This window comes from Cynocephalus volans, chromosome 2 (assembly GCF_027409185.1).
Source record: "Cynocephalus volans isolate mCynVol1 chromosome 2, mCynVol1.pri, whole genome shotgun sequence".
NCBI lineage: Eukaryota > Metazoa > Chordata > Mammalia > Dermoptera > Cynocephalidae > Cynocephalus > Cynocephalus volans.
This window is the reverse complement of record NC_084461.1, coordinates 225,729,678-225,744,064: the sequence shown is the minus strand read 5'-3', so window position 1 is coordinate 225,744,064 and position 14,387 is coordinate 225,729,678. Positions and strand designations below refer to the sequence as shown.

Sequence of the window (14,387 nt, the reverse complement as noted above, 5' to 3'; positions counted from 1 at the left end):
ACCATGGGTTACTCAGCTTTGTGTGTCATCCACCTCCTCCGCTAGAACCTCGAGGGCAGGGGCTGGTGCATCTCGCTCTCTGCTATCTGCCCAGTCCCTAGAACGTATTCTCGAATGAGTGACAGACCGGCTGAATGGACGGATGGATGCCCAGCCAGGCAAGGGGCACTGCAGTTGGGGCCACACCATCTGCAGTGACAGGCTCTCCTGACCACTAGCCAGCTGGCTTCTCTGTGGGACGGTGGGCTCTCCCTGTTGGCAGCAGGCACACTGCCTGTTCCAGCCTGCCAGAGGGAGCCGCTCGCTGCCAGGACAAACATGCTTGAAAGGGCTCGAAGCCTCCGTTATGAAACAGCCAAGGAAGGACTGATCCTCTAAGCCTCCTTCCCAGGGGACCGGGGCTAATAATACCTTTGCCAGGAAACCCTCGGGGGCTGGCTGAGCCCACCTGGGAGCAGCACGCTTGCCCAGACATGTCCCGCATCGCTAACTCCAGGAAAAGCGTGGGGCCTGGAGGAGGGACGAGCCTGGGCTCCGCATGGGGCTGTGCCAGTGGTCCCTACTGTGAGCGAGCAGGAGACGGAGATGGACGCATGCCGGGGCAGCCAGGCCCGCTGCTCTTGGACAGGCCACTTAAGCCGGGCCTTTGCAGTCAGGACACCTGCCTTGATTTCTCAGAGCTGCTCCCCAGCTGGCTCTCTTTAAAACCCTTAGTGTCTCTTCTTTCTTTATTGTTTGATCTTTTATATAGTGAAACATGTGCACATCCAGAAAAGTACTTGAAGCATAAATGTGCAGATTAACATGTTATTGAAAAATGTACACCTGTGTGACTACTGCCCAAGTCAAGCTAGAGAAAATTCCAGAAACTGTATGCCCTCCCCACACCATCTTAATCTCTTCCCTTCTCCCTCCTATCCTGACTTTTGTGGCATTCATCTCTTTCCTTTCTTTATATTTTTGCTGCCTATCTACCCACAAATAATATAGTCTATGTCCACCATATCTATTAACGTGATATAAATGGAATCATATAGGGTGTTATTTCTTCATTAGTTTGGCTTCTTCCACATTGTTCTAAGATTCACTCACACTGTTGGGTGGAGCTGTAGTTGATTCATCCTCGTTGTGAAGTTCCCACTGTAAAAATGAATCGGTTATTTATCCGTTGTGTTGTTGCTGGGCATTTGGGTTAGTGTCAGGTTTATCATAAATAAGGCTGCTGTGAGCATCCGATGTGGCCAAGCCTCCTGGCATACCTGTGCACGCATTTCTATCTGGGACGTGCCTCACATGGAATTGCTGGGACACAGGTGTGCACACCCCTGACTTTAGCAGATACTGCCAACAATTTCCCTAGCAATATATGCAAGGTGCTGTAGCTCTCTATCCTGGTCACCACTTGGAACCATCTGTCTTTTCCATTCAGTCATTCTGGTGGGTGAGAAGAAGTTTCATCATGTTGTAGTTTAATTTGCATTTCCCTGAAGACCGATGGGGCAGAGCACCGTCGTGTATGTTCACTGGTCATGAGGATTTCTTCCGTGAAGTGCCTGTTCAGGTCTCTTGCCCCTGTTTCTACTGGCTTGTCTGTCTCTGCCTCACTGATTTTTAGGAGCTTGGGGAGTGAGTCGCTTGATGGTCATATGTGTTGCAAACACCTTCTCCTAATCTATAGCTCCTCTTTTCATCTCTTAATCTACCCTTTAAAGAACAGATGTTCTCCATTTTATGTAGTGCAATTTACTGACCTTTTCCTAAAAGATTAGTGCTTTTGTAACTCATTTAAAAAATCTTTCTCTGCCCCAAGATCATGAGGACGTTCTCCTTTCCCTGGCGCTCAAAGGGGCCACCTGTCATAAGCCAAAGTCCAGCTATACGGGGGTCCACTTCTGGGCTCTATTCTGCTCCACCCATTCACTTCCACACCTTGCACCAAAGGAAGCCCTTGGGGGGTGGCAGAATTCTTGGTGGGCTCCGGTCTTCCCAGGCCTTTAAGAAGGGCCCCAGGTCAAATTTGCTGCAATCCTCAGGGGTCATGGAAGCCACAGCTGACAGTGTGATGACATTTGCAAAGCCCAGGAGAACGACTCTAACTTTCAGTGTTATAGTGGCGCTTCTACGTGAAGGACTTATGGTTCAGTGAGAGTGGTCAGGTGTCCGTGGCTAACGATGGAGAGGAGAGATGGCGAGGAGCGGAGGAAGGTGCAGCCTATGGGGAATGCCAGATCTGAGATGGGCTCTGAGCCCCCAGAGATCCGGGTCTGTTCCTGCCTGGACTGGGTGCCTATCAAACAATGCAGAGAGAGAGGACATCCATGGCTCATGTGGTCAGAACCCGGCCAGCCTGAAGGCCCCTGGTCTTCACATTCAGCAGCGAGTTGGTGGCCCCACCCCCCGGCATGGTGATCCCACCTGAAAACTCTTTTCATGATGACTTCATACGGACACCAACCTACAGAGAAAGCAACCGCATGGCTGGCAGTCACCTTTCCTTTCTCTCACACCCCACGCCCAGCCCATGGGTAACACCTGGCAGCACCCCGTTCAGAATACGTCTGCAGCTGACCACTCTGCACCGTCTCCTCTGCTCCTACCCCAGTGGGTCTGTCCCCTGACTGTCTCAGCCAGCTGTGTCCATCCTTGTTTCTCTGTTGTCCACTCCTCACATGGTGGCCAGAGGGCTCTCTTTATAAATCCAAATCAGGTCCTGGCTGTCTCCCGCTGAGAGCCCTCCCTGGTGCCCCACTGCATTTAGAACAAAGTCTGAAATCCCCACCATGGCCCCAAGGCCCCGGTGACCTCTCTCACCTCCCTCCCACTCTCCCCGTCTCCACTCCCTCAGAACCACTGGCCTTGTGTTCTACAGCTCATTCCTACCTCAGGGCCTTTGCACGTGCCGCCCCCTGCTGAATGCTCTTCCCCAGCATGCCCCTAGCTCTCCTGGTCACTTCATTGGGCCTGCTGGGCTGCTCCGCCTAGCAACACCTGATCTGCCTCTCACCGAGCCGTGCTGTGCCTGCTGCATGTCTCACCACTGGACGTCACGAGATGTGGGGACATGTCTACACCTGTCTCCCACAGAGAATGCGGGGAGGGGAGGGTGGAGGCATGGCCTGTCCTGTTCACCGCCGAGTTCCTAGCATCTGGAATAGAACCTGGTGCCTTCCAGGCATCCAGTGAATGTTTGTGAACAGAAGAGGAAGCGAGTGAATGGCAACAGCAACTGTTGCTTTCAGACCAGGGACAGGGCGTGGGTCTGAGGACAGAGTGGGGTCCCCCGAATGGCTGCAGCCAGGCCTGGCAGAGAGGAAAGCAGCAGCACCCAGGCATCCAATATGAACTGAGCACACGTGGCCCACTCCGGCCTGTGTGCAGCCCCCTTGTGCCCATCCGGCATCTAGCAGGGGTCTGGATGCAGGGAGACATGTACACAAAAGCCACTGGACTCTGGTTGGAGGAAGGCATGTTTCTGAAACATGCACCTGATTTCCCATGCCAGGGCCTACCTGGGACACCAGTGGGGGTGACTCTTGAGGGCCGGCCACACAAGGGTCAGGTAGCCATAAGCTGCCCAAGACGCAGCCAGCAAGTTCCAGCAAGAGAGGCCTTGAGGGCTCAGGGTGGAGGGGCGTGATTACCTGCAGGCAAGGGCTCTAGAGGGTGGGCATGCGAGCTACGGGCAGTACCTCCGCCAAGCGGGGCCCAGATGACCCGGCGGATGGCCTGTACCCAGTCTTGCATGTCACGCTGGGAGCTGGCCATGAGCAGGAGCGCCTCGGGGTTGGCCGCCACCTTCTCCCGCTCCCCGGCACCACCTGCAAGACAGGGAGACACAGGTTTAGGCAGGATCCTCGCCCGCCAGGCCCAGCTCTGGTTAGCATCACTCCCTGTGCTGTGCTGTCCAAAAGCTCCTGGCCACAGCTGAGCACATGGTTTGGTTTTGCAGTCCGTCCCTTTCACACCTCACCCATCTTTAAAAGCATCCCAGGCCATTATCAGAAAGAAAGTGTGCAGATTTCAGGCCAGGCCAGAGAAGTTCAGTACCCCGGGGGCAGCTTTGCCATGTGTTTAGTTTCGAATCAACTCTTCCCACCTTCATCACACAGTTCAAGGTTACTGTTTTTAACTCCGGCTCTGACATTACAGCTTCCCCTCCCATCCTGAAGATGAGACCTAATTCTCCGTATGTAGTAATGTTACAGAGGCTGGATATCAAACCAAGATGGAGCACAGTGCTCCAGAATTCTCCACCTGTCCCCACTCACAGCTAGATGCGGATCAATACTTAAAGGCAGGAGGATGAGTAAACCCAGACAACTGTTCATGAGCTGATTCCCAATGGTAGCTCTAGGTGTTCTCAAGTTTTCATGTGTAAATGAATTAATCTTTGGGATGTACATACAACCATTTACACTTAACTTTATAGGCAATTTGAGAAGTTTTCAAGAATGAGCTTCTTTATGGACCTTACCACCCACAACCCCTAAAACGTAATTCACTATTACTTGCCCAGGGTCCACAGCCTCAGACCCTAACCAGGACCATCTGCTGGTGGAGTGTGAGTCCCAGGGGTGGGAGGTCCGCAGCCCAGGGACAGAGAACAGTCAGGAGCAAGTGCTTACGGGGCACTCAGGGCACTGGGAACTCTTCTGGTGAACAAAGCTGACACACACACCTGCCCTCCAAGGGCTCTTTATTCTTCACAATGACTCTGTGAGGGAGGTATTGTCACCATCTGCAGTTTACAGATGAGGAAACTGAGGCACAGCATGGCTAAGTATCTTGCCTGCACTCACACAGCTAAGTGGTTGGGCCAAGGATTCAAGGTCTTGGAGCTGGGCTTGTACCCACCTCAGCTGACCGGGGGGAGCTGAGGAGGCTGCTCTGGGGGCTGGATCACAGGGCAAGGCCTCAGGGCTGGGGACTGGGAAGGCAGGTTGGAGAGGCCCATGGGGCTCGAGGATCAGGAGGTGGACAGCAAGGGGACGACACTGTCAGTGCCCTGGGATGCCGTCCAGAGCCCTTCGCTGCACAGACGAGCCTGCCCACCTGGGCTCACAGTCACTGGGCAGCAGAGCCGTGGGGGTGGGGAGGAGGGAGCTTGAGGCCGAGATAGTACAGCCTGAAGCCCCAGAGGCAGCTCAGTCACCTACTGTGGTCATTCACAGGGGTGTGGGCATTGCCACTGAGGCTGCCACATGGGAGCGGCTCAGCCCCAGGGACAGTGTCTTCACACACCACTTGGGCTATGAGGGCTGGAAAGGCTGAGTGTCCCAGGCATGGAGGAGAAGCTTCCACCAGGAAGCTATTCTACGTAAGCTTTTCTGGAATGGTGTCTCAAAACAACTTGCAAGAAAGGGACCTGGCTCCATCGCTCCGGGAATGTGTTGTTCCTTTTTTGTCCTAAATAAATAAGTTCCTAATCTTGACTTTCTCATTTTTAAATTATTTTTTCTAAAGAGGGCCATCCATGTCACTTAAGCTTCAGGCCCCACCAACTTGGATCCGCACTGCCCAGAGGTTGGCAGATGCCTTTGTGCCCAGCTGTGCCCCTGCCCAGGGTCCTGTCCCATGGTGCTCTGAGCCTGTATGTTTAACTTTTCTTTATGTGTGTATGTTTATTTATATATATATTTTAACATATGTATGCCTTTTTAGGAAACGGCCAGAAACTGTTTTCCAGAGTGATTGCACCATTTCACATTCCCACCAGCAGCGCATGAGTCCCAGTGCCCCATGTCCTCACCAGCACTTGATGTGCTCAGTCTTCGTACTCTGAGCCATTCTAAGAGCTGTGTAGGATAGAACATTGTGTGTGAACTTGCATTTTCCAAATGACTGATGATGTTGGACATCTTTTTATGTACTTAATTGCCATCTGTGTATCTTTGGTGAAATATCTGTCCAAATCTGTCCATTTTTTGTTTTTTTGGTGGCTGGCTTGTACAGGGTTTTTAACCCTTGACCTTGGTGTTATAACACCATGCTCTAACCAACTGAGCTAACCAGCCAGCCCCTTTTGTCCTTTTTTAAAATGGGTTATTTTCCATTATTGGGTTTCCCGAGTTCCTTATGTATTCTGACTACAAGTTCTTTGTCAGATATACGCTTTGTAACTATTTCTCCCAGTCCATGTCTTTTCCCCCCCATTTTATTAATGCTGAATTTCCAAAAGCAGAAGTTTTTAATTTTGCAAAGTCAAATTCATCTATTTTTTCTTTCATTGAGTGTACTTCTGGTGTTGTACCTAAGAAATCTTCACTTAACCAAAGGTCACATAAGTTTTCTACTAGGTTTTCCTTTAGAAGTGTCGTAATTTTAGGATTTACATTTAGTTCTGAGTTAATTTTTATATAGGTACCAGGTATAAACTGAATCTCATTCTTCTGCATAGGGATGTTCCAGCACCATTTGTTGAAAAGTCAATCCTTTCTCCACAAATTTGCCAGTGTACCTACATAGTTGGTCATGCTCTCTGCAAATAAAGACGGTTTTATTTCTTCCTTTCCTACCTGGTGCTTTTTATTCTTTTCTCTCATGTAATTGCACTGACTACAGCCTCAAATACAATGTGGAATAGAAGTGGTGAGAGTGGATGTCTTGTCTTGTTCCTGATCTTATGGCAAAAACATTCAGTTTTTCACCATTAAGTGTATCAGCTGTAGGTTTTCTGTAGATGTCCTTTCTCAGGTTGAGGGAGTTCTCTTCTATTCTTAGTTTGCTGAGAGTTTTTTTCAGGAATGGATATTGGATTTTGTCAAATGCCTTTTATGCATCTATTAAAATGATTGCATGATTTTCTTAGTGTGTTGATATAACGAATTACATTGATGAATTTTCAAATGTTAAACCAAACTTGCATTCCTGGGATAAATACTATCCTTTTTACATATTGTTGAATTCGATTTGCTCAAACTTTGTCAGGAATTTTTCATCTATATGCATGAGGGATATTGGCCTGTAGTTTTCTTTTCTTATAATGTCTTTGTCTGGCTTTGGTATTGGGGTAATGGGGGCCTCACAGAAGCTATTAAGTATACCCTTCTTTTCAATTTTTTGGAAGAGTTTATGTAGGATTGCTATTATTTCTTCCCTAAATATTTGGTACAATTCACCAGTGCAGCCATCTAGGCCTGGAGTTTTCTTTGTAGGAAGCTTTTTAACCACAAGTTCAATTTCTTTCATATGTACAGCTATTTCTTCTTGAGTAAACTTTAGGAGTTTGTGTCTTTCAAGGAATTTGTCCCTTTGCTTTAAGTTATTGAATGTATTGGTATAAAGTTGTTCAAAATATTCCTTTACTGTTCTTTTAATATTTGAAGAATCTATAGCTGTCAGCTCTCTCACTCCTAATACTGGTCATCTGTGTCCCTAACCAGTCTTTCTAGAGACTTACCAATTTTATTGATTTCAAAAAAACAGCTTTTTATTTTACAGACTTGGTCTACTGTATTTCTGGTTAGCAAACTTTGAAAAAGGGCTAGATGGCAAATATTTTAGGTATTTAGGCTATATGGTCTCTGACACAACTATTCCACTGTGCTGTTGTAGTGCAAAAGCAGGCACAGATAATATGCAAATGAAAGGGCACGGCTGTGTCTGTGTAAAACTTTATTTACAAAAACAGGTAGCCATACCACAGGTGGTAGTTTGCCAACCTGTGTTTTGTTTCATTGATTTTACTATGATCTTTATTATTTCTTTTCCTTACTTTGAATTTAATTTTGTCTTTTTCTAGTTTCTTACAATGTTTAGTGCTTTAGGGGCATCCCCCAAATTTTGGTATGTTGTGTTTTCATTTTAATTCAGTTCAAAATACCTTCTGATTTCTCTTTTGACTTCTTCTTTGACCTATGTGTTATTTAGAAGCGTTCGTTTCTAAATTTGGGGGGATTTTCCAGAAATCTTTCTCTTACTGATTTCTAATTTAATTCCATTGTGGTCACAGAACATATGTTCTATGACCTGAATCCTTTTTAATTTATTGAAACTTGTTTTTGGCCCAGAGAGTATGGTCTATTTTGGTAACTGTTCTATGTACACTGAGAAAAATTACTATGCTGTGGTTTGATGGCGTGTTCTATAAATGTCAATTAGGTCTAGTCGGTTGACAGTTTTGTTCAAATCTTCAATATCCTTACTGACTTTCTCTCTAGTTATTCTGACAATTATTGAGAGATTTTTATTAAAATCCCCAGCTATAACTTTAGATTTATCTATTTCTCCTTACATTTCCATCAGTTTTTGCTTAGTTTTTGAGAGCATAAAAATTTAGGATTATGTGCTCTTGATGAATTGATTCCTTTATCATTATGAAATGACCTTGTTTATTCCCTAGTAATATTCTTTGCTTTGAAATCTTTGTCTGGTAGTCATTCCAGCTTTCTTTTAATTAGTGTCAGTATGGTATATCTTTTTCTATCCTTTTACTTTTAACTTTTTTGCATCTTTATATCTTAAGTGCATTTCTTATCAGGCATATAGTTGGGTCTTGCTTTTTTATCTAATATGACAAGCTTTATTTATAATGTGGTTATGGGCATGCTTAGGTTTAAGTGGTCTTCTGTCTTCTATTTGTCCCATCTGTTTTTTTTTTTTTCTTGTTTCCAGTCTTCTGTTGAATTATTATTACTTTTTAATAACTCCAATCTATCTCCTTTGCTTGCTTACTAGTAAAAATATGTCTCTCTCTTCATGCTGTAGAACTTTAGGGTGTATGGTACACATTTTTAACTTAGCACAGTCTACTTTAGCTGATAATACACCCCTTCATGTATAGCATAAGGACTTTACAAGAGTACACTTCCATTTGTCCTTTCCTAAGCTTTTAGCCACGGCTGTCATACATTTTACCATTATGTACTCAATAATACATCGTTATTGTTTTTACTTCAACAGTCACTATCTTTCAAAAATATTTAAATTATAATTAAAAAGCACATATTTCCCTATGTAGTTACCATGGTGTCCTTCATTCCTTTGTATGGATCCAGACTTCCATGTGGTATTATTTAACTTGTGCCTGAAGGTCTTCCTTTAACATTTCTTATCATATGCATCTGTTGGTGAATTCTTTCAGCTTTTGAATGTGGAAAATAGTCATTATTTTACTTTCATTGTTGAAAGATAAACTCACTGGGAAAAGACTTTGAGGTTGAAAATGTTTTTCTCTCACTACTTGAAAGATGTTGTTCCACTGTCTTCTTACTTGCATTGTTTCTCACAAGAATTTGCTGTCATCCTCATTTTTGCATGTAATATATATTTTTCTGTTTCACTGCTTTTGAGTAATTTGATTATGATGTGCTGCAGTGTAGTTTTCTTCATGTTTTTTGTACTTGGGACTCATTGTACTTCTTAGATTTGGAGTTTATAATTTTCTTAAAATTGAGCAAATTTTTGGCCATTAGTACTTCAAATGTTTTCCTGCCCCTCCTCCACCCCCATTTTTGGGATTTCAATGACTTGTACAAGGGCACTTCAAAAAGTTCTTGGAAAAAGAGAATTAAAAGATATAACCCTTCCATGAACTTCTTTTTTTTAACATTACCATGCTATAACCAACTGAACTAACCTGCCAGCTCTCCCATGAACTTTTTGAAGACCCCTATGTTAGTCAACTGTAAGTTATCCCATAGCTTACTGAGGCTCTGTTTATTTTTTGTGAAATTCCTTTTTTTCTCAAGGTGTATTATTTTTGGATAGTGTGGTAGCAGAATAATGGTTCCCCAAGGAAATCCACCTCCTAGTCTCCAGAACCTGTGAACAGGTAGGTTACTTAGCAAAGGAGAATGAAGGTTGCAGATGAAATTAAAGTTGCTAATCAGCTGTCTTTAAGATTGAAAGATTATCCTAGATTATCCAGGCAGCCCAATGAAATAACGAGGGTCCTTAAAAGGGAAAGAGGGATGCAGAAGAGGGAGTTAGAAATGTGACTATGGAGAAGGGGAAAGTAATACAAAGTAAGAAATACTTGATCTGTCTTTTTTGGCCTTGAAGATGGAGGAAGGGGGCCATGATCTGAAGAACGTGAGCAGCCTCTAGAAGCTGGCAAGTTCAAGAAAATGGATCCTTCCCTAGAGCCTCCAGAAAGAAACAGCCCTACTGACACCGATTTAAGTCCACTGAAACCTGTGTCAATCTTCTGACCTACACAACCATAAGATAAATTTCTGCTGTTTAAGCCACTAAGTTTGTGGTGACTTGTCACAGAGCCAATAAAAAATTAATATGGATATGAGGGTACTTCAAAAAGATCACTAAAAGATAATGAGTCTTCCCATGAACTTTTAGAAGTACTCTCAGTTTCTACTGCTATGTCTTCGTGTTCATTCATCTTTCTCTGTCTAATCTGCTGTTAATACCCTCCAGTGTATTTTTCATCTCATACGTTATAGGTTTGATCTCTTAAAATTTGATTTGGATCTTTTTCTTAGTATCTGTCCTATCTCTACTTAACTTTTTGGATATATGGAATACAGTTATAAAAACTGTTCTAATACCTTTTTCTGCTAATTCTAAAATCTGTGTCATTTCTGAGTTCAATTTTTCTCATTATAGGTCATATTTTCCTGCTTCTTTGCATTCCTGATAATTCTGACTAAGTGCCAGACATTGTGATTTTTAAATGGTTGCATGATGGATATTTTTGTATTCCTATAAATATTCTTGGTAGTTAGGTTCCTTGAAAGGGTTTGCTTCTTACAGATTTTGCTTCTAAGATTTATTAGGTGGACCCAGAGTGCTCATAACAGAGCTAACTATTACCCACTATTGAGGGAAAACCTTTCAGTATCCAGTGCCTCATGGCATTGGGAATAAGTGCTGGCAGTGGGAATAAGTGCTATTCCCTGCCCTATGTTAGGATGCGAACTGTTCCCTACCTCTAGTCCTTTCTAGTGGTTCTTGCCCCAGCCTGAGTAACTTCCTCAAATGCATGTGGAGATAAGTACTCAGCTGAATTCTCAAGGGAGTTTTCTGTCTGTGCAGCTCTTTCCTCTTCAGTATACTAAGAGGCAAACTCTAGATGCTTTGGTCTCTTCAAACTCTCAGCCCTGTCTCCGCAACTCATGGAGTCCAATAGGTTCCACCTGGGTTCTCTCTGCATCACAGCCTGGAAACTTTCTCAAGGCAGTAAGCTGGGGGCATGTGTGGGGCTCACCTTGTTTGTTTCCCATCTCTTGGGGGTCACAGTCAGCCCTTCATTGTCTAATATCCAATATCCTGAAAACATTGTTTCACATATTTTGTCATTTTTTTTGGTTGTTTCGGGTGTGAGAATAAATTGGTCTCTGTTGCTTCATCTTGTCTAGATGCCTGCTATATTTGAAACACTGGCGCAAGGTGCTTGACATGTCACACGGTCACAGTTTGTCCTCATAAATACTCTAGGAAGGAAGACTGATCCCATTTTACAGATGAAGAAACTAAGATGCAGAAAAGTTAAACATTTAGCTCATGAACAAACAAGTGGAGGGGCCAGGGTTCAAACCCAGGTCTGTTCTTGTTTCTTGATATAAAACCTCCCCCATGGCAATGGAGAGGAGTGCAAGGAAGAGGAAATGGGTTATTAAAAGAAATTTTGAGATTTTCTACACATTCAATTGTTTATGCTTACCTTTTTTCTCTATTACTTAGGAAAGATTAGTATTAGCTTTAAAGACAAACAATTATAGGAGCAAATATGTCAGGAAGAAATTCACCGTGAAAGATGAAGGTCTATTATTACTGTTCCTGGATTTTCCCTTTTAATCAGTCTGTGTGGCCACTGTGATTCCACCCTATCCCACAGGCATCTGAGGCCTCAAGTGTCACAGTCATACACCTGTAGGGTAAAGAAAGTGAAGGTACCTACCTCTCTGGAGAATGAAATAGGAAATTCCCTTAGCTTAGCACCTGGGAGCTAGGGAGCACTCTCTAAATGTTTAGTTATATTATCATACTCAATGTAGAGCAGGGTTTCTCAGTGTCAGCACTATTGATATTTGGGGCCTGATAATTCTTCATTGGGGGTAGGGGTTATCCTGTGCATGGTAGGATCTTTAGCACCATGCCTGACCTCTCCCTCTCTTCCAGTTTGTAACAACAAAAAATGTCTCCACACATTGCCAAATATCCCTTGGGGGAACAAAACTGCCCCTCTTTGAGAACCATTGGTACAGAGCAACCAGATTATACTGCTATGAGTCTAAATGGCTTTTACAATTCTGTCATTGTGTGACATCCCAGAGGTACATGGCATGTCCAAAAATTATCAGTATCTCTTCTAGAAACTAGCTCCCTCCTGCATTCCCTTCTCAGTGCTGGGCAACCAGGTGCCCAAGACAGAAAGTTGGGAGTATACTCTGGACTCTCCCCTCCCGCTTGCCCCATACTGATCCACCTTCTCCTCTAGTGGGCTCCTCCAGTTCTGGGCTCTAAATGATGACGACTTCCAAATTCACTGCTCCCCTGCCCTCTAGACCTGTATGCAGTCCATCTCCGGATCTGCCGACACCCTCCCCTCTTGGCTGAGGGCAACTCCATCTTCCAGTTACTCAAGTCAAAACCAGATACATCCTTGGCTCTACTCTCACATCTCATATTCATTCCTATCAGCAGATTCTATTTGTTCCTCCTTCAAAATATATTCAACATCTGACCACTTTTCACTGTTCCACCTGTCCTGGGCCACCATCATTCTCATCAGAGTACTGGCATTGTCTCCCCTTGTCCCCGAAAGTCTGTTCTGAATAGTTCAGCCACAGTGACCCAGTTAAGACCCAAGCCAGCTCGCACAGCCCTGCCTAATATCCCCATCTCAGCAAAGTCCTCGTGGTGATCTTCAAGTCCCCCTCACCCCCTCCTCCCGTGACATCACCTCTTGCAGCTCTCCCCTTTGCTTTCTGCCACTCCTCGAACACAGTCTGCACACTCCTGCTTCACGGTCTCTGCACCTGCCGTTCTCCTTGCTCTTGCTGTTGCCTAGAGAGCTGTTCTTCCAGATATCGGCACGGCTTGCTCCCTCACTTCCTTCAGGTCTTTCCTCAAATGTCACCATCTTGGGGAATCTTTGCTGATCACCATGTTTAAGCTTCACCATGTGTCACCCACCATGCCCCATGCTCCTTCCTGGTCTTAATTTTTCCATAGCACTTACTGCAATCAAATACTCTGTCTGCTTCATGAATTTACATGACACACTTACTTACACTGCCTGCTGTTGGCCCACCCTACCTTGTCTGTCTTATATGGCGCTCCAGCATGGCCAGCAGAGCCTTCCATGGAGAGGGCCTGCCAGTGCCTGTGCTGACTGGAAGACTGGCAGCAGCAGCAGCGGCAGCACTGAGGTGACTGGCACAAATAAGGCACTCACCATAAGGTTGGCATGACATTAATGAATTCATGGGCATTAGAAGTTTGAACACTCACAGGGTCTTGAGGAAAGTGGTGTCATTATCCCCCTTTTAAAGGAAACAGGCCCAGAGATGTTTAGAAATATGTCTAAGCTGTTACTAGAACTGTGGATGTATGTAACTATGTGAACTATGGCCTTCTATATTGACCCTGCTCTGTGCTCACTTCAGCCTATGGTTTGCTCAAGGAAGGGCACCAGCCCCAGGTGACTGAGCCAGGGCCCCAAGCCAGCTCTTCTGTTCCCGACCAGGCTGTTTCCCCTCTGAGCTCCTGACCGTGAGAACTTCCTTTTCCACCCAAGCAAGGGGTTTTGGGGCAGAGGGCAGAGAACCAAACTGCAGCAGAATCTGGCAGGGGTCCCAAGGCAAGAACTGGCTTTCAACTTTCCCATATGAAAATTTTCATAATAAAAAGAAAAAAAGAAGAGTCAATGATATACGTGAAAGCGGTTTGTAAAGCTTTATGTGTGCCAGTCACCTCAGTGCTGCCGCCGCTGCTGCTGTAACCCCAGGGACTCATTCTATGACATTCAAGTGAAAAAGTTGCATTCTGATATAATTAATCAAATTATATACAGCATCTGTCAAATCAAATTATATAGCTCTCATCTACCAGAGCTTATGAAAATGTTAAAAAAAAAAAAAAAAAAGTCACCATTTAAAGTGGCAGGGTGAAAATGTAGGATTTGTCCCAGGGCCCACGATTATTCCACCAGCTGCCCGGAGTAGCAGGAGCCTGGGGAGGGCCCCAGCAGCTGTGAAGGCCTTTGCCCAGCAGGGGTGAAGGACGGGTGTCTGGGATACATCTGCCTAGAGTGGTGTGGTCCAACAGAGACATACTGCGGGCTACATGTGCAATTTTAAAGTTTTAGCAGTTACATTAAAAAGCAAAATGAAACAGGTCAAAATTTTTAAAAATGTATTTGATTTATCCCAATATATACAAAACAGTGTTATTAATTTCAACACATAATCAATTAAAAATTACCG

At 44.8% G+C, this 14,387-nt stretch overlaps 1 protein-coding gene across 1 annotated transcript in view; it reads right to left on the bottom strand.

The window, feature by feature from the left end:
* The window catches only part of ARHGAP22 (Rho GTPase activating protein 22), a 144,229-nt gene that overhangs the window by 40,142 nt on the left and 89,700 nt on the right, over positions 1-14,387 (bottom strand). Inside the window, exon 5 of the mRNA XM_063087771.1 lies at positions 3,642-3,818. Coding sequence (XP_062943841.1) covers positions 3,642-3,818 — 177 coding nt within the window. The remainder of the gene's footprint in view (positions 1-3,641; positions 3,819-14,387) is intronic.